Below are 18,655 nucleotides of genomic sequence, written 5' to 3' on the forward strand. Positions count from 1 at the left end.
TCTGAAATGCCTTAATTTTTTTTTTCCTCACTAGTGTCTTTCTACATTAGGAAGTTCTAGAAAGGATCTAGGGATAGAGTTCAGTGGCAGAACATTTGCCTACCTAGTATGTTCAAGGCTCTTGGTTCCATCCCAGTATGTCAAAAGGAGGGCAGGAGAAAAGAAAAAAGAAAGCTCTAGAAAGACAAAGACTTTGCCTGCCTATCTCACAGCCTAGCTCAGCACCTAGTACACAGTAGGTACAATATATATATACACACACACTAAAGAATGAATAAATGGATGGATGGATCTGGTGGGTGGTGCCAGGGCTGTGCCAAGCATGACTGTAATCTGTGGCAGCTCTTCTAAGAGGAGCACTTGGAAAATTGGGCTCTGGAGTCAGGAGACCTGAATTCGAGCCCCATACTGCCAATTAGTGATTGTTTGACCTTGGGCTTATCACTTGATTTCTCTAAGCCTCAATTCCTTCATCTGTAAATTGGGAATAATGATACCACATCCTGAGGTATACTTTTAAGAATTAGAAGTCATTATGTAAAGTGATCTGGACATAGTAGGTATTCAGTAAATATTAGGTTCCCTTTTCCCCTTCCAGTGCTGTGGCTGAATCTCAAGCTCTCTCATCAGTAGCCTCAGGAAGACTTAGGGTTAGAGTTTGGAGACTGGACTCAACCTAAGGAGATTTCTTATCTGTTGTTTATCTTTCAACAGAAGGTAAAACAGGCTGGGCCTGGTGGCATAATAAACCCAGCTACTAGGGAAGCTGAGGCAAAAGTATCAAAAATTTGAGGCTAGTCTGGGGGAATTTAGTGAGAACCTGTCTCAAAAAAGGAGTGGGTGTGTGTTGGAGATGAATCTCAGTGGTAGAGTGCCCCTGGTTTCAATTCCTCAGTGCTAAAAAAAAGAAAAGAAAAGAAAGTAAAACAGAATAGCAAGCAAGGACTTGGACTTGCCCACGGTCACATGGCCAACAGTGGTACAAGCTATAAGTCACCTCTCTGAGGGCCAGGATGCCCTCAGGCCTCCAAGTTGAAGATAGACAGGGGTAGCATCTTGCTTGAACTAAACTCCAGAATGGCTGCTCTGATCTGAGAGTTAGGCTCCTGAATTCTAGTCCCTGGTGCATCAAGTCAGGCTGGTAACCTCTGCGTGTAGTTTACTCTTCTAGGTCTTGGTTTCTCCTTCTGTAAATTGGTCATATTACTCTTTCACAACCTGCTTTACAGGAGAATGGGAGAATGTTAGGAAAAAGATATTTAACTTGATATATTACTAGGACAATTATATTTAAGAAAAAATATTGTAGTGATGAATCAGGTGGCCTCAATTTCTGAATTTTTGCCACAGTACATATATTTAAAATCAGGAAAAATGATTAATTCAAAAGTAACCATTACAATAAGTCTCACCTTCTAGGCTTTATAAAGTGGAGAGAAAAACATGTAAACATGGTATCCATCCTCTAGCCCTAAAAATGTCCTAGGTCAGTACAGGCCCAGCGGAAAGAGGATGCTCTACAGATTCTATACCCATGGACCACGGTGACACTCACTTGCTGTGGGAGGTTGGAGGAACCACTCCCACTTCAATTTCACCGAACCTAAACTGGTACTTGAACGCTGTTCATACTTTGATTTGCAAGGACCAATCAGGAGAGGGAGCATCTACCCGTTATACACAGAGTGCTTTACCTTGCTTCTCCTCTGGAACACAATTGGCGAGTAGGAGGAACACTGAGCAAGCGGCACGATTTCTTCGGGCTTCTGAAAAATAGCGGATGAGCAGGACCAGTCCAGGCGATTCCTCAATTTCTTCCAGCGCAAGAAGAAAAACAAACAAACAAACCTCAGTGGTCTTGACTCTGCTACAAACTAGTGATCACTCCCCTGCCTTCTGCCCCTGAAGGGCACGGTCCCTTTAAATGCAGGCCCGCGGGGTCCAATCACGTTTAACCGAAGTTCTTTGAGGACCAAAGGAGGGAATTCAGCCTGAGCGGGAGGGCGGGGCAGCGGCGTGCCTTCCAACCAATCGGAATCTCCTCAAGGAATAGTGACTCACCTGCAAAGTTCTGTTGACCAATGGCAGGGAGGCCTAGAGGCGGGGCGGTTCCCACTGTGTGACAGATGCCCGGACCAATGAGCATGTCGCCCGCGGCCTATAAGAGTCCGCTGAGCCCGGCACCGCAGGCTCTAGGGTCGGTTAGCCGTCGCCGACAGAGGTGTGCCCTGGGTTTGCCTCGCTGTCGCCCCGTCCCTGCATCCCCGCCCCAGCCAGCGCTCTCCTTGCCCTCCTCCCCTTAACCACCCCCCCGGTTTCTGCCGTCGGGGCTCGGGGCCGGGCGAATGATGCCGTCGGAGAGCGGAGCTGAGCGCCTGGAGGGGGCGGCTGCGCAAGTGGGGACGGCCGCGGCCTCGGCAGTGGCCACGGCTGCCCCAGCAGGCGGCGGCCCCGACCCGGAGGCCTCATCAAACTCCCCCAGGCACCTGAGCAGGCTGGCTTGGCCACAGGTGAAGCGGCTGGACGCGCTCCTGAGCGAGCCGATTCCCATTCACGGGCGCGGCAACTTCCCCACGCTGAGCGTGCAGCCCCGGCAGATCGTGCAGGTGAGAGGGCGCTGGGCGGGGTCAAGGGGAGTCTATCCCTAGGCTGGAAAGCACCAGGGTCGGTTCGATTTACTGGGACAGTCGAGAAACTGAGGAACGGGGACAGGTGCTGTAACAATTGGACACGTCTTCTCTGTACCTAATAAACCTTCCCCACTTGGATTTCCCGTTCCCCCTCCTTTGGCGGGGAGGAGCCCTAATTCTCCCGGGACTACTCACCCAGGCCTAGGCTAGGAGAGGGGATGGAGGGACTCTCCGGCCCTCAGGCACTCTTCCCCCGGTAATATGCATGCTTGGGTCCAAAATAGCTTTTCCTCCTCCACCCGGCATCTCTGGGCCTCCTCCCCCTTCACTCTTTCAAGGTTTTAGGGGCTCTGTCTTTGCACTCCCACAGCCCTTGGCTTAAGAACCCCTGGCTAAGTGGAAAAGCCCAGAAATCCTCGTCAGTGACTTCCTCGATGTCACTTGGGTTGCGGGCGAGAGGAGATTAATTAAGTACGAGGCCAGACCTGAGACTCCACCCCCGAGGGCAATATGAAGTGTCTAGTTTTAGATATTCCTTTTCTCCCCAAGATTGGAAAAGATGGCCATCCCAAGTCTACCCCCATCTCTCCCCTGAAGGACAGATGAGAGAGAGAATTGTGGCATCCTCTCTCTCCTTCGAACTTCTTCCCTTTTTCTGATTCTCAACTCCGGAACTGCTCTTTCATCTGTATAGCCCAGGCATGGTCATGTTCTGAGCCATAAGAGGATGGTAATTATTGTACTCATGTTATAGCTGAGGAAACTGAGACCTCAAGAGGGGCACTGAGCTATCTAAGGTTACCTAATGAGTGAAAATCAAACCCAGGTAATCCTGGACCTTCCCAGGAGAAGGTTGCTGCAGGTTCAAGGTTTTCCCACTTCTCTGGCTCTCAAGCTGAAGGTCTAGGTCTATCAGGAGGCCCCTGATGGGGGTGGGGGGATCCAATGCTGAGTGTCCTGATAGCTTTTCAAACAAGCTAGAAAAAGCAGGCCATTCTCCTGCCTCCTCCACCTTACCTCCTGCAGAGGGGGAAGGGCCTGCTGGGGGATTACCTTGCCCTCCCTCCCAAGGAACCAGGAACGGAGCAGTAGGGGGCCGGCAGATTTTCCTAGGCTGACTCACAGGCAGCCCCAGCGGAGCAGAGGCATTCCTCAAGGCTCCCTGTCATCTGGGTGATTGGGAAACCAGCCAAGACTTTTCTCCCTGGGATGCAGGGTCAACCCTGCCCTCCCCCAACCCCTGAGCATCACTGTGACAGCTCCCCTGTACAGGATTCAAACTGTGTCTGCTCTGTTCCCATGCCCTGTGCAGGACACTAGGGGCAAGTTCTCAGCCTCTCTGCCTTCAGGTGCTCCTGGCCAGGTCAGGGAGATTGCAGTCAGCAGGACCTAACTTCACCATGTGGTAGTGGTACAGTGTCGTTCTCCGGCACCCCCCCCCCCCCCGCCCTCCCACACACACCAGCAGCAGAGATATTACAGACCAGGAAGCTGTTGGATGTGGGGTGGAGACTTCAGAGCTGGACTGCAACTGAGGTTGGACATCTGGGTTCAGGGCCTGAACTTTTGTCAGTTGCCTTTGCTGGGCTCAGTGCCCCTGTCTGTCAAATGGGGATGGATTAGACTGCTTGCCAACACCTTTTCTGGTTCCAAACTCCAAAGGGAACAGGTGTCTTCACCTGGCCTGTTCAGCCACCTCCACAGGGAAGAAAGTCTGTCTCCTGGCAAGAATCTGCAGTTGGCTGCTTCAGAAGCTGTCAGGGATGTAAGCAAGGGGTGGGGACATGGGGAAGGGAGGGAGGTGCTGGTCAAAACTTCTCATCAGTGCTGAGTTCTCTTGTGGCTCAAGAACTGGAACTGTTCTCCTTCTGCACCCCACAGGCTTTGCTCTTGAAACAATCTGAGCAGTAGAGATGTGATCCTTACTTGTATCTGAGCTGAAGGGAACTCCCTCTTATAAGAGCCCCCGCCCCCACCTATAGCTCTTGGAGAATTGGTTCTAGTTAAGCTCAGCCACTTACTAGCTATGTGACCTTGGATAAGTCCTTTGCCTTCTCTAGGCACAGAGAATTAAACCAGGCAGTCTGAGCTCCCCAGCTGCAGCCATAGGGCAATTTTGCAATTTTGTAAGCCTGCTGGCTGACAGTGCCTATCAGTCTTCCTGCAGGTCTCAGCAGCAGCCCTGAAGCAGAACAGTTCTGGGGAGGGCCTTGGCATAGGAGAAAGGAAGGTACAGTCACTGCCCCCTCTGTGGCTGGAAAGTCTGATTCAGGAGGCTGCAAGCTGCCCTGCAGTCCTTGGGTGTGGCAGTATCTAGAAACTGCCTGCCAAACTGGCTGTAGTCACACCTGGGAAAGAGACAACAGCTGCTGGCTGGCTGACACAGCTGGCCCCATGGCCCTGACGCAGGGGATTTAATGAGGGTACTACTACCTACTCACCAGGACAGATGCCATGCCCTTGGGTGGGCACCAGCCTGGGAACAGGAGCTGGCACTGAGTAAGGCCCAGTCAGCTCTAATGGGACTCAGGGAGGGGGTTGGTCTGATCTGCAGGTCTGGCAGTGTCCTTTGACTGAGGTCTTTGGCCCCCTTCTCTTATTGGCTTACCTGGGCACTGCTTCCAGGTAGGTATGAGTTAGAAATCCCACAGGCTGGTTGCAAGGACTAGCCCTCTCTGGCTAAGAGTCCCCCAACCCCACCTTCCTGTTCCTCAACTACTCTGGCTCTGGGCTTCAGTGATTTCAGGGTTACTCTCACTTTGAAACTTGGGAAGGGAAGGAAGATTAATTAGTCTGTGCTCCTTCTGACTCCTGGGACTGGAGGAAGAGGATAGGCTGGGCTGAGGATGTAGCTCAGTAGCAGAACAAATGCTTAGCATGAAGAAGCCCTGGGTGTTCCATTCTAGCACCAAAAGTTTTTTTTTTTAAAGAGGATGAGGGTGCTCAGTGGTGCACACTTGTAATCAGAGTCTGAGGTAGGAGGATCATGAGTTCAAAGCCAGCTTCAGGAAAAAGCAAGGTGCTAAGCAACTCAGTGAGACCCTGTCTCTAAATAAAATACAAAATAGGACTGGGGATGCAGCTCATTGGTTGAGTACTCCTGAGTTCAATCCCAGGTATCCCCCGCCCCCCGAAATAAAGGACAGTCTTTGGAGCTAGTCATACCTGGGCTTGAAGGCACCTCCATGTGATGGAGAGCAGGTGACTTTGCTCCTGTCTATAACACAAAAGACGATAAAGATCTGTTCCCCATGGTTATTTGGTTTGGTTTCATCTCCCCTATGTTGGGGATTGAACCCAGGGCCTTGCAAAAACTAAGAATGAGCCACATGAGCCACTACTGAGCCACATCCTAGCTCCCCATAGATTTTAGTCAAGTGCAATGCCTGGCCCTCCCTGAGTACCTAACCACTGTACTCCTCTCCTCCACCCTACCCCTGGTCCTGCATGCTTCTGATGGCCAGTTACTTATGCTCCATTGCCATGACAACTCCCGGAAGCCTTCTTGGAGGGAGCCGCCCGCCTCAGATTGCCCCACCACAGCTTGCCTCCTCAGCACTTAGGCGCATTCTTTGCAGTAATTCCCTGGGAGGCAGGCGAACAACCACCCAGAGCTGGGCGCTGACTTGGCAGCAAGGCGGGGTTGCAGAGTCACTCAGAGCAGGAATGCTGCCTGGTCACTTTCAGGACAGTGTGTGAAGTACTTTGGGTGCTGAGAACACCTACGGTCTGACCCCAGCTTTTTTTTTTTTTTTTAATATTTATTTTTTTAGGTGTAGATGGACACAACACAATACCTTTATTTTTATGTGGTGCTGAGGATCGAACCCGGATCCCTCCCGTGCTAGGCAAGCGCTCTACCGCTGAGCCACAATCCCAGCCCTGACCCCAGCTTCTTTTCCCTACCTGTTGCCTTGAACTGGGGAGATGCCCTGAGCTAAAGGACCAGGTTCAAGCAGACTTAGAGGTTTGCTTGTGGTGTTCCTGTACAGTCAACCCTGGGACTCTCAGATGGGTCCTCCATCTCTTCCCAGTTGGCGTGGGAGGCTTCTGGAGGCTTTACCCCTCCCCTTTCTCAACAGTGAAAAGGTCTGGCCTTCCAGCCCTGCTATTTCTGAATGGCTTCTCCTTTGAGCCTTAGGTGTTTCACCATCATAGGCCTCAGTTTCCTCATCTGCAAAATGAATATAGTGTTTGCCTCATTGGGTCCTTATAAGGATGAAATGAGTCAAAAGAACATGCATGACTTGGCAATCCAGCCAGTCTGGGTTCTAGTCTCAGCCTGTCTCCTCTGTGACCTTGGACATGTTTCTTACCCTCTCTGTCCACAAGTCCCATCTGTGGATTGAAATAGTAATGCTAAACATAAGATTATCATGAGGCTTAATGTGGTAATGCATGTGAACTGCTAACTATATTCCCAGAACATTTGAGCAGTTAACACAGTGCCTAGAACAATGCTAAGGATTTTATTTGCAGTTTTCAATAGTGGTAGAGCTCCCCTGGGTTCAATCCCCAGTACTAAAAAAATAGGAAAGTCCCCATCTTAACTACCTACCTGAGTTACATCCCCGGTCCTTTACATTTTGATTCAGGGTCTTGCTAAATTTCTGAGACTGACCTTAAACTTACAGTCCTCCTGCCTTGGGCTCCCTAGCAGCTGCGATCACAGGCATGCACCACCACACAAGGCTCTGTCTAAATTTAATTCCTAGCTTTTCTTTCACCAATTATGTGACTTTAGGTAAAACCTGGTCTCTCTGTGCTTCTATTTCCCCATCTGCAAAGTGGAAATAATAGTACCTACCTCATTGGGTTATTGTGAGAATTAAGCAAATTTATATCTTAACATAGAAAGTGCTTCGATCAGGTCCTGGTGCTTAGTAAATTCTGTGCTTGTGTTTGCTCTTACTTGCTCTTCTGAGTCATACCTTCAAATGGATCATTCTCCAGATTTGGCAAATTGAGGCTTTCAGAAAGGTCTATGACTTTCCAAAGGCACAGCAGCTGGTACATGGTCAACAGTAGATGATGATACTGTAATGATTACCTCAAAGTCCTGCTTGCAGACGTTGGGAGGCCAGGCTCCTGACACTGCTCTTTACTGCCCTTCTCTCCCTCTGCAGGTGGTCCGAAGCAGCCTGGAGGAGCAAGGACTCCACGTGCACAGTGTGCGACTGCACGGCTCAGCCGCTAGCCACGTGCTGCACCCTGAAAGTGGCCTGGGCTACAAGGACCTGGACCTGGTGTTCAGGGTGGACCTGCATAGTGAGGCATCCTTCCAGCTGACCAAGGCAGTGGTGCTGGCCTGCCTGTTGGACTTCCTGCCAGCCGGCGTGAGCCGGGCTAAGATTACACCACTCACACTCAAGGAAGCGTACGTGCAGAAGCTGGTGAAGGTGTGCACAGACACAGACCGTTGGAGCCTCATCTCGCTGTCCAACAAGAGTGGCAAGAATGTAGAGCTCAAGTTCGTGGACTCTGTGAGGCGACAGTTCGAGTTCAGCGTCGACTCCTTCCAGATAATCCTAGACTCCCTCCTGCTCTTTGGCCAGTGCTCATCCACCCCCATGTCTGAGGCCTTCCATCCAACTGTGACAGGTGAAAGTCTGTATGGGGACTTTGCAGAGGCCCTGGAGCACCTGCGGCACCGCGTCATCGCCACACGCAGCCCTGAGGAGATCCGTGGCGGTGGCCTCCTCAAGTACTGTCACCTCCTGGTGCGGGGTTTCCGGCCACAGCCCAGCACTGATGTGCGTGCCCTACAACGGTACATGTGCTCCCGCTTCTTCATCGACTTTCCCGACCTGGTGGAGCAGCAGCGCACGCTGGAACGCTACCTGGAAGCTCACTTCGGCGGGGCCGATGCAGCCCGCCGCTATGCCTGCTTGGTGACACTGCACCGGGTGGTCAATGAGAGCACCGTGTGCCTCATGAACCATGAGCGCCGCCAGACACTGGACCTCATTGCCACACTGGCACTCCAGGCCCTGGCTGAGCAGGGCCCAGCTGCCGCTGCTGCTCTGGCCTGGCGCCCTCCAGGCCATGATGGAATTATGCCAGCCACCGTCAACTACTATGTGACCCCTGTGCAGCCCCTACTGGCTCGGGCCCACTCCTATCCCACCTGGCTGCCTTGTAACTGACTATGACCCTGAACAGAAGGGACTGGGCCTCATGGGCTGGGGTGGGGTCACCAGGAATATGTGAGGAAATGGCGAGAGACAAGCAGGCTGTGCCAGCCAGCCCAGCACTCCTGCAGGGTTGGGTCTTCGGTGGAACATGGCAGACTTCACTGAAGGAGGCCTCTGTGGGCTTCAGGCCAAGCAGATTCTTGGCAGGAGGACCCTTTGGTTACTGCACCGCATTTTTGGATCAGCATGATTGTGGGGCTACTTGTTTTGAGGGTCCATTGCCTTTAGGAGACAAAGCAAGTTTAGGAGGTAGCCTCTATGTTCAGCACCCTGGGTTTATTTCCATGGCCTAGAAAGAATCTTTTTGACTAGGGTCAGCCAGCCCAGAGACTGGTATGTGATGAGGGTGTCTCACTTTGGGTCAGGCTGAACCACTGAGTCTGGTGGCCCAGCCTGGCTAATCACTTGGGGGAGGGAAACTGAGGCATAAGGCAAATACCTGGGTTTGGGGAGGGAGGGTTTGACCCAATCTCCTGAAACCCATACCCCAAGCTGTGAAGCCTTCCTCTTGAGGGGCGGGGAGTATGCAGTGGGCCCGAGGTGTACAGCTAGGAGATGTAGTCCGACCCTCCCAGTGTGTCCTTCTTTCCCTTGTATGGTGAGAAGCCCTGCTTGCCTGGGAGCTTGTCCTTTGGAAGGTGCTGGGCCAAAAGTTTCACTGGCAATTTGAGTTGTCCCACCCCACTGGCTTGGCTAGAGGACTCTGACACGCGGGGGAGCCCTACCCTCACCTCCTTTTCCACTCCTCTGGGTTCGTTGCTATTTTGCACTGTTACCACCTACCAATAAAAATTGTCTACACTGAGCCTTGGGAGAAGGATCCTCCCAGTCTGAGTCTGGCTTCTATCTTGGGAGAGGAGGTTGGGTCTGAGGTCTGGACAAGGCTGCAGGGTGGCCCCGCCTTCCCTCTGCACCAGCCCCAGCCTAACAGCTTGTGTCTTCCAGTGTCCTGCACCTGCAGCTTGTTGAGTCTAGGATTCTCTCATTAAAGATGAAATGTTTCAATTGCCCAGGTTTCCTACCTAGGGTCCTAGGAGGCCCAGACCTTGCCTCATACTGCAATACCCAGGGCTGCTTAATTCCACCTCTGCCCAGAGCAGGTGGGGAACTCACTGGGTGAATCTGGAGTGAAGGACCCTCCAGTAATGGCAGCTGAGACTGGGGGGACTTCTTGTGTCCCCTAGAGTCCAGATAGGGTCCCCCATCTAGGAGAGTCTCCTTCAATCCTCCTCCTTCCTTTCCACCTACAAGTGCTCTGAATAACAGGTCCCCTGGGAGGGACAGGGTCTTTCCTTTCTGAACCCAGCTGGGGCCAAGCCAGGTTGTCTGGGGGAGCTGTTCCCTCAGGGCATCAGCCACTCACCCCTGGACGCTGCCCACTGTTTACCTGGTCTCTTTGATCCAGGGATTGCAAAGCCCTTAATATATTTAGCCTCATTAGGGGCCTCTGAAGTGGTGACTTTGATGGTTCCAGCCAGGGTGGGGAAAACAAGGCCCCAAAGGAGACCTCAGGTCATCAAGGTGAGTCCAGCCACCTCACCTATTCTGTGGGTTCCTGCTGGGTGCCCCAGCTCCTTCTGCTGGGCTCTAAGGGGCTGGGAGGGCACTCACAAGGCTGTTCTGGCTTGATGACAGCAAACAGTCTCCCAGCCAAGCCCACCCAGCTTGGGTCCTGGGAGGGACAAACTTCGTCCCACCTCCCAATTTGACCATTTGAACCTGGGCATGAGAGGGACTCAGTGTAAGCAGCAGGTTCAGGTTGTGGGAATGGAGCTCACCTGGAGGTGCTTGTTTTAGGAGGTGAGAAAATCAGAAACCCACGCAGCACACACGTGTACACACTGCATCTAGCCTGTGGGTACAGGTTACTGCTCCGGTGTTGGGACTACATCAGACAAGACAGATACCCCTGGCTTTGTGAAAATACATTCTAATGAGGTAGACAAAATAAATCCTGTGGTCTTAGAAAGTCAGGGATGCATAAAGATATATATAGCTAAGCAAGGGATTGGAAGAGCTAGGGTTTGCAAATTTTAAGACATCAAGGTGCACCTCATTTAAAAAAACGACATGGGTTGAAGCAAAGACATAGGCAGTGGGAAGCAAGCCACAGGACTGCCTGAGGAAGAGTGTTCCAGGCCGAGGGGACTTGTGGATGCACATGTTTGCACGTTTGAAGGAGGGTGCATGTGCTTAAGGGTATCTGGCTGCCCCTGGGCAGTGAGTGTGCTCACTGGTGCCCATGTGCCTGCTTGCACCAGCATGAGGGAGCTGGGGCGTGTGAGACAGGAGTCCTCAGGAACAGCTGCTATCTGGCCTGCGCTTTACTCCAGGCCAGGCACGAGGCCAGGCACTCGACTCCGGTCTTTCCAATCATTCTCATTCATCTTGCAACTCCACAAGAGAAGAACAAGTGTTTCCACTTTACACATGAGAAAACTGAGGTCAAGGAGGTCTGTCTGACTCCTCTCCCTACACTGTGATTTCATGTGGATGATCATGATGGTGTCTCCTGTACATGTATGTGGCAGGGCATGCTTGACATTATTGTGACATTTGTCATTTTCCTATGATTGACTGGCATAGTAGTCTGCCAAGATGTACATTTTCTTGCCATGGCTTGTGGTGACTGTCCTGGACCCACAGTGGCAACAGCATGCCTGTGGGTGTGTTCGGGAGTGGTGCAGTTTCCGGGTTTGAGAAAAACACTGACTCAGTGGCTGACATTATTTCTCTGTGGACAATTCCTGCAGCGACCTGATATGTCGGGACAGGTGGGAATCAAGAACTAGGATCAGAGCCAGTGAGGAGCTGAGGGAGGAAGCTCCTGTCCTCCTTCTTCCATCTTCTCTGGAGCAATAACAACCCACCTAGGCTTTCCAGAGGGAAGAAACAGTGCTATGGCTGGCCCCTCCAGATCCACTCTCCATCATCCTCAGGCCTGTCCCTGGGGAGGCTGCCATCTACCCAGGGCATCAATGGCTCCCTTGTTCCCTGGCTTCCTGACGCTTGACAAGAGAGGCCCTGAGGAGACAGGAAGGAGGAAAGGTTTATTCTCCCTGGTCCAGGTTGTCATGGTTGGCCAGTTGCTTCCCTTGCCCCTTCAGGCCCAGGAGACTAAAGTCTTTCCACCTTGGAGCCCCCAGACATGCACCATCCCTGGCTAATTTCTTTTCCTTCCCTGTTGGTTTGTTTCCTGTGCTGAGGATGGAACCCAGGGCCTCATCATGCTAGGTAAGGGCTCTACCATGGAGCTACAGTTAGTCAACTTGTTAGTTTCTTAATTAATAAGCCCAGCACCCACTGTTGGAAAAAGTACTTGCTAAAACTTCCCAGTTTGAGTGTGCCCTGTCTCCTCTGGGGACCCTGCTAGACAAGCAGTCACTAACAACCCCATAGGCTGTCATGATGCCATGTTATCAATAATGGGGACAACCTCCCCCCTCGTCATACAATCTCACACACACATTCCTGTCCCTCAGTTTCCACATCAGATCTTTTAACTGAGGCGACTTCTTTGGGAGGGTGAACTGTGAACCAGGTCAAGGAAGGTATCAGTCTCTGCAAACCAGTTGACAGGCACAGACTGCCAAATTAAACAGAATCTGCTCATGGAACTGTCAACTGAAAGAGCAGTGACAGACACAAAGGGAAGGCAGCAAAGACACTTGCAAAGGGGACCTCAAAACCACACACCTTGGCCTCATATTATTGAAATTTATTCTTCCTGAACGCATATGTCAGGGGACTGATTCAATATCCATTTGCTTGCAGAATTTTACAAGTTCTGAGCTGTATGTGAATAAATGTGCACTTTCCCTCTTTAGCAGGATACTTTATGAATAAATATATAGTCTTCTTGTATTTAAAATGTTGCTTAGGAGTTTTATGTTGCCACTACCTCTTCCAGAGAAAGGGGTGTGTCCCCTGGGAGGCAGCAGCTGATTGTCTTGAGGGGCCCCAGGCACACCCTCATATGGGGAGAAGAGGACAGTGGGCAGGGAAACAGGCATTTCTCAGACCAGGGTTTTCCCTCAAACATCAGATTCAAAAGCAACTGATATCTACCAGATGGGGACTCCAGCTGTTCTGTGACTTAAGAATGATGACTCTACCTTTAAAGAGAGGTCCTTTTTGTTGTCACTTTGAAAATGTTTGCTACACTCTCAAATAATCTGATTGCATCTCAGGGCCCTGTGTTACCATCTTCAATCATACAGAGCAAAGCCAAATATGGTGCATGTAGAGAAATTCATAGTGTGTGGGCAAGTTCCCCAGAACCCAGCCCTTTGCCATGGTGAAGTGGTGGCTCCAGACAGGAGGGCACTGAGGTCAGGTAGGGGCAATTCTCAAAGTCTTCCTGAAGGTGTCCAGGGAAGGAGCAGAATCTAGGAGTTCAGATCCATAGAGTAGAGGCTCTGAGGAGCTAGGAGGAGCTGGAAAGAATAATTCCAAGAGTTTTAATGACCTCTTTCCCACAGTCACCCAACCCCAGCCCAACACTTCAGCGACTACCTCTGGCACCAGCTTTCCACAAAGGCCCCTCTTAAGGAGGGGCTCAAGGAGAAAGCAGAGGTTCCCTTGGGCCTTTGTCCTTGGCTGGGATCCCCACTGGTCTGAGCAGCTAGAATGGAATGTTCCTGGGATGAAAAGCCTGCCTCTCCTCCACCTCTCCCCTTAAGGAGTTCTCCAGGGCCCAGTGGAGGGGAGGGACGTTCCAGGGATTCCTGATGTAGAGCTGCTCTGCTGTAGAGAAGCCAAGGCCCACCCTGCCCCACAGACTAGAGGCTGTTCTGGCAGCCTCTTCTGGCCTAGGCAGAGTGGTTCCATCATGCACAGACCTCCAGTATGTGCTAGGCACTTAGTGGGACTTCTCATTTAACGCCCAGAAGTTAGCTCCATCCTAGGCACCTCCAGCCCAGTACAAAAACAAACAGAAGAAACTGACTTGGAAAAGAGAAGTCATTGCCCAAAATTCCTCAACTGAAAAGTTTCAGGCCAGTACTGAATCTCAGGTCATTTTGTTTCACCTGGGCCCTTTTTGTACACCAGGGAGTGTGTTACTCTTGTCACCTGCCAGGTGAGAGCCCAGTGATACCCCTGGCAATGGAGCCATTATTAGCATGCCTAATGTTTAAGGGTTCACTTACAGGTTCTATGTCTTTGACTAAGTCTTCTGCCCTCCCTGACCCTGGTTATCCTCGTCTGTGGAAATGGGGATAACCTTTATTTTGCAGAGTGGTTGGGAGAAAAAAAAAAAAACAAATAATGGGTGTGAAGTGCTTAGCACAGTGCCTGTCATGGAGGAGGTAGTTAATTTACTATTCCAGACCCAAGGCTTCCCCTCCCCCATCACTCCTGGCCAGGGTGTGGTCAGGGAATAATGGGAGAAGAAATAGATTGGGAATTTCCCAGCTTTCCTAAATACTTCCTCTCTGGCAAGCCATAAAACTGGGAGCCTCTCCTTCAGTTCTCCAGCTCAGGGACACCTGAATTGTTCTCAAGGGATTTGGCTGTAGGGTCGGGCTCCTCCAGGTCACTGCTCATTGTAGGACTGGAGCAGTTCAGACACAACCTCTCAGTTCAGCCTAATCTCTAGACCACCTCTGTTGCTAGGTGGTGCCAGGACAGGATGTTCTGATCAATTATCATTGTAACAAAATCTATGAATAGCGCCATGGGGACACACCCCTGTAATCCAGGGACTGAGGCAGGAGGATTGCAAAATCGAGGACAGACTGGGAAATTAAGCGATACCCTGTCTCAAAAAAAAAAAAAAAAAAAAAACACCCGACCTGGGGCGGGGCTGGGCTGGGGCTGTGGCTCAGTGATAGAGGCCTTGCCTAGCATGTATGAGGCACTGGGTTCCATCCTCAGCATCACACAAATATGTAAATAGCGAAAGAATTCTGGGCTTCTACTCAGAGGGGTAACCTCTTTCCAGGAAGTCATCCCTAAAGGAAAGGTCCTTCCTGAAGAGCTGGGCCACCTCTGCGCCTCTCCCTGCCCCTACTTAAGAGGCACACAAGTTGAGTTTCCAGCTTGACCACCCAGGAAGCCATCACTGGAATTACACCCCGACCCCCGGGCCGATCCGACCGCCACCACCCGCTGGTTCTGCACACCCTTACAGCTCAAAGTCAAGGAAACCCCGGGACTACAGGAAAGGGGATGGTTTGTGGCGGCACCACCGGGGATCCAACCCGATCCAGACCACGCCTCCACGTCTCAAGAAGTAGCCCCACACTGCCCTCTGGTGGCAGCACCCACATACTGCTGAGCTCTGCCAAGAGAGGGAAGAGGCTAATCCTGGGGATGTGGAGCAGCAAGGTTCCATACTAGATCCCTGAACTGTCTCCAAGCCCCACGCTCCAGCCTGAAGAAAGGCTCCTGTTTCCCCTCAGTCCTCAATCACGAAAGCCTCAGTGTCCTCAAAGTACAGGCTCCACAAGATTCCTGTACTCAGTCCAATGGCCACTGAGAAAGTGTTCAGAAAGTCACAGGAGGAAGGGAAGGGTCTGTCTCTTGCCAAAGGGCTAGTTATTAGTGGAGGTCTAAAAAAATTGCCTTCCAACAACACAAACTTCTAGACCCCAAGGGTCCTCTGGGATGGTGAAGCCAAGGAAGTCTGCCTGGAAGAGGGCTGGAAAACAAGCTCTCAGAAGCAGAGATTCTCTGATCTGATTCTGAAAACCCTGGACTGACATCAATATTTGTTGATTGAGGAAAAAATGGAGTCAGGAAGCTCTATGGCGGGGGGTGGGGTGGTGGCAGTCAGGCATGAGTGGGAAGGTGACTTTTATTAGTTGGCTGAGGAGCAGTGGAAAAAACACTAACCAGGAGCTGGGGTTTAAGTCACTGAGCTCTTTATGCCTGGGCCTAGGTCCTTGGTAGCAAGCAGTGGGGCACCTGGAAGTGAAGGGAAGGGACAGAGATGTCTGTGACATCAGGACTAATCTCCACATACCCACCCCTTTCTCCTGTGAGTATCATCTCTAATTCTCTACGAATCCACCTACCTCCCCCTCAAATCAGGATAAAGCTGATTACCAACAAATCCCAGAGAAATGCAAAACTGATGGCACAGAGCACTTCATGCCATTAGCTAAAAGCTCCTCTGGACCAACTGCTCCTGCGACCCAGAAACCAAACAGTCCTGGTTGCAGCCCAGCACTGCTGCCTGAGCTCCCTCACTGTGTCACCTCCAGAAAGTCCTGGTCTTTGGACCCGAAATGACCAGAGTGGCTTTGGAAGGTCCTCTTTCTCCCGAGAGACTAGAAGATGCCAAGGCTCCTCACTGTTTCCCTGGTCCCCAAACTTTCTCAAGAGCTCTGAGATAGAGCTTTCCTCCAGCTAAACAGGGGTTCAAGAAGGCCTAGTTGTTAGCTGGGAAACCAGCCAAAAAGTTTGTTACCTAGGAAAAGGAAGAGCCGATTGGGGGGGGGGGCAGATGAGGGTCCCTGTCTATCACCGCAATGGAGCTAACCTTTCACCACTCACAGTCAGATTCCTGAGACTGACAGATTCATCACTTTCCTTCCCTCTAGTCTCAAGCCCTGATACAAAGAAGGACAGCTACAGTCAAAGAGGAGGACACTGACTCAAAGATGGGGCAGAGTTGTTTTTGGTCACACTATAGATGGGCCCAGAGGTCAGCTCTCTCTAGCCCCAGTATAGAATATTATGTGGATACACAGAGGACTGGGTTCCTTGTTCTGTCCCTTCCTGGCAAGTGACCTTGAGAAAATCCCTCTCCGTTCTGTAAAATGAGGACTTTAAATTAGCTCCTGGCTCCATGCAGAAGCAGTGTGTGGCTGTAGGTGTGATTTAAAAGAGTAAAATATCTTTTCATGACTTACAGTGGAAGAAGACAGTCCTTTGCCCTTAATTTCCAAATAGCCCTTCTGGGAGGTAGTAATACCTACCTGACAGACTAACAAGTGAAGGTGCAATTATCTATGAGCACGGAAGCAAGGACCAAGCCATCACAGATGAGTGGGGGCAGAGGAATGAAGGATCTGAAGGGCATCTGCACAGGAAGAAGCAGATCATATTTCTAGTCTGGCCCTTTAAAGCCCCACCTTTCTGGAAGATGATGCCATACCTGCCCCCTTGGGGCTGTTAAAGGGTGTCACACCTGGCGCCATCACTGGCAGAGCCACCTTAGAGATGAGTTGGGAGAAGGGCCGCTAGGTGAGTAAGTGCCAAATATCCCATCCTAATTATCTCAGACTTAACGAAGCTGCATGAAACATGAGAAAAGCTCTGTTTCCAAGAAGCAGAGGGTCTAAGTTTAAGTATGATGGGGACAAATCCTCAAATTCTCTGGGATTCTATCTCCCCAAATGGTAAAGGGGCTCAGAAGAGAACTCAGTCATACAGTCCTGTGCCACCCCCCACCCCATCCTAGGACCTCATTATTCTGTCCTGATATTGTTGAGGCTTGAGGCTGCTGTTTTCTCGAAGTGCCAGAAAACAGCAGCCTCAAGGGCAAGACTTCTTACAGCCCCGAGGGATCCAGAAAAGGCAAGGAAAGTAGAGGTGAGGGTTCGGTGTTGCGCCAGTGCAGCGGCAGCAGCTGGCAAAAGTTTGCCACCAAATAAATCCCTCCTGGGAGTTGAGCACCCTCCATTTGTCCAACTCTATAACAGGAACTTCGTGCTGCCCCTTACCCCCTGGTGGTCTGCAAGAGGCGGCCACGGAAAGTGGACAGCCTTATTAAGGGCTCAGCAGACGCCAGAAGCCCCAGGGACAGGAGATCCTGGGCCCTGCAGCCCCACCGCCCCTTGAAACCACCAGCCACTAACACCGCACCTCAGCCTCCTTTACTGGGCTCCTGGCCCCCAGTATGTCTCTTCCTGTCGTGGGTCAGTCTGTTCATCAGCATAGGTGACACCGTCCATCCTGCCGGCATCCTCAATCCGTTGGTTGGCACCTCGGTGATGGCCCGACCTGGGTGGCCAGGGGTCCGGGCGCCTGAGCTCAGCGTTGGGGGGAAGCGGGGCCGCGGGGCGGGCTGCGGCGGAAGGGCGAGTCGGGCTCGGGGCCATGGCCGCGCCGCAGCCGCCCGGCGCCCCAGGGCACGCAGCTCCCCAGGCCGAGAGCAGAGGCCAGCAGCGCCGGCGGGCGGCCGCGGCGGCCACGACGCGAGCCCTTCTTGAGGCGCGACCCGTGCGCCGCCAGGTAGAGCTCGGCCTGCGCCACGCCGCCGCTCAGGCGGCTCAGGCTCTCTGCGCGGTGCGCCAGGCGCAGCTCGGCGGCCAGAAAGACTCGGTGTAGCTGCAGCACGCGGCTCTCCAGCTCCGACACCAGCCGCCGGCGGCCCTCCACCTCCAACAGCCGCCGCCGCGCTTCGGCTAGCTCCAGCGCGCGGCCCCCAGCCCCCGCCGCAGCTCCGGAGCCACCGCCGGCGCCCCCCGCCGCCCCGGTGACCCCAGCGCCCCCACTAGCGCTCTGGCGCCAGCGCTGCAGCTCCTGACCCTCGGCCTGCGCAGCTGACGCCTGGGCCGCCTCCGGCAGCGGCCGGGACTGAGCTGGGGTCGGGGTCAAGGTCGGAGTTGGGGGCGGGGGCTGAAGGGACGACAGGGGCTCCCGGGGCGGCGGCGGGGGGGACCCCGGTTCTGCCGTCCCTTCCTGAGCCCCTGGGCCGCAGGCGCTGATGCGGCAGCCCGGCATCCCCCGCCCCCCGGCGGCCTGCGGGTGTGGGTCCGCGGAAAGGATGGACGCTGGGCACGCGAGGAGAGAGAGGCGGCCGCAGTGCCCACGCCCGCGCCGCACCCGCCGCCGGAGCGTCTTATAGAACAGGGGCGGAGCGATGGGCAGCCCAGCCAA

The 18,655-nt window shown here is 52.6% G+C and overlaps 2 protein-coding genes across 3 annotated transcripts; one reads left to right on the plus strand and one right to left on the minus strand.

The window, feature by feature from the left end:
• The first annotated feature begins 2,202 nt into the window (after nt 1–2,202).
• Nucleotides 2,203–9,629, plus strand: Tent5b (terminal nucleotidyltransferase 5B). Its single transcript, XM_046418924.2, has 2 exons — nt 2,203–2,606; nt 7,757–9,629. The coding sequence occupies exons 1-2, from the start codon at nt 2,346–2,348 to the stop codon at nt 8,774–8,776; spliced, it is 1,281 nt and encodes a 426-aa protein (XP_046274880.1). The 5' UTR covers nt 2,203–2,345; the 3' UTR covers nt 8,777–9,629.
• A 2,898-nt stretch (nt 9,630–12,527) lies between these two features.
• Nucleotides 12,528–18,595, minus strand: Trnp1 (TMF1 regulated nuclear protein 1). Of its 2 annotated transcripts, XM_046418814.1 has the most exons (3): nt 17,639–18,595; nt 16,750–16,853; nt 12,528–13,260 (listed from the first exon to the last, which is right to left on the minus strand). In XM_046418814.1, exon 1 carries the CDS (start codon nt 18,497–18,499, stop codon nt 17,807–17,809), a length of 693 nt encoding a protein of 230 aa, XP_046274770.1. In that variant the 5' UTR covers nt 18,500–18,595; the 3' UTR covers nt 12,528–13,260; nt 16,750–16,853; nt 17,639–17,806. The 2 variants fall into 2 exon arrangements, with proteins under 2 accessions (XP_046274770.1, XP_046274769.1); XM_046418813.1 differs by lacking the exon at nt 16,750–16,853.
• Between the last annotated feature and the right edge of the window lie 60 nt (nt 18,596–18,655).

Source organism: Marmota monax, unplaced genomic scaffold, assembly GCF_021218885.2.
Source record: "Marmota monax isolate L192 unplaced genomic scaffold, Marmota_monax_Labrador192_F-V1.1 WCK01_AAM20220418_F8-fsc00008, whole genome shotgun sequence".
In the NCBI taxonomy this organism is placed as follows: domain Eukaryota; kingdom Metazoa; phylum Chordata; class Mammalia; order Rodentia; family Sciuridae; genus Marmota; species Marmota monax.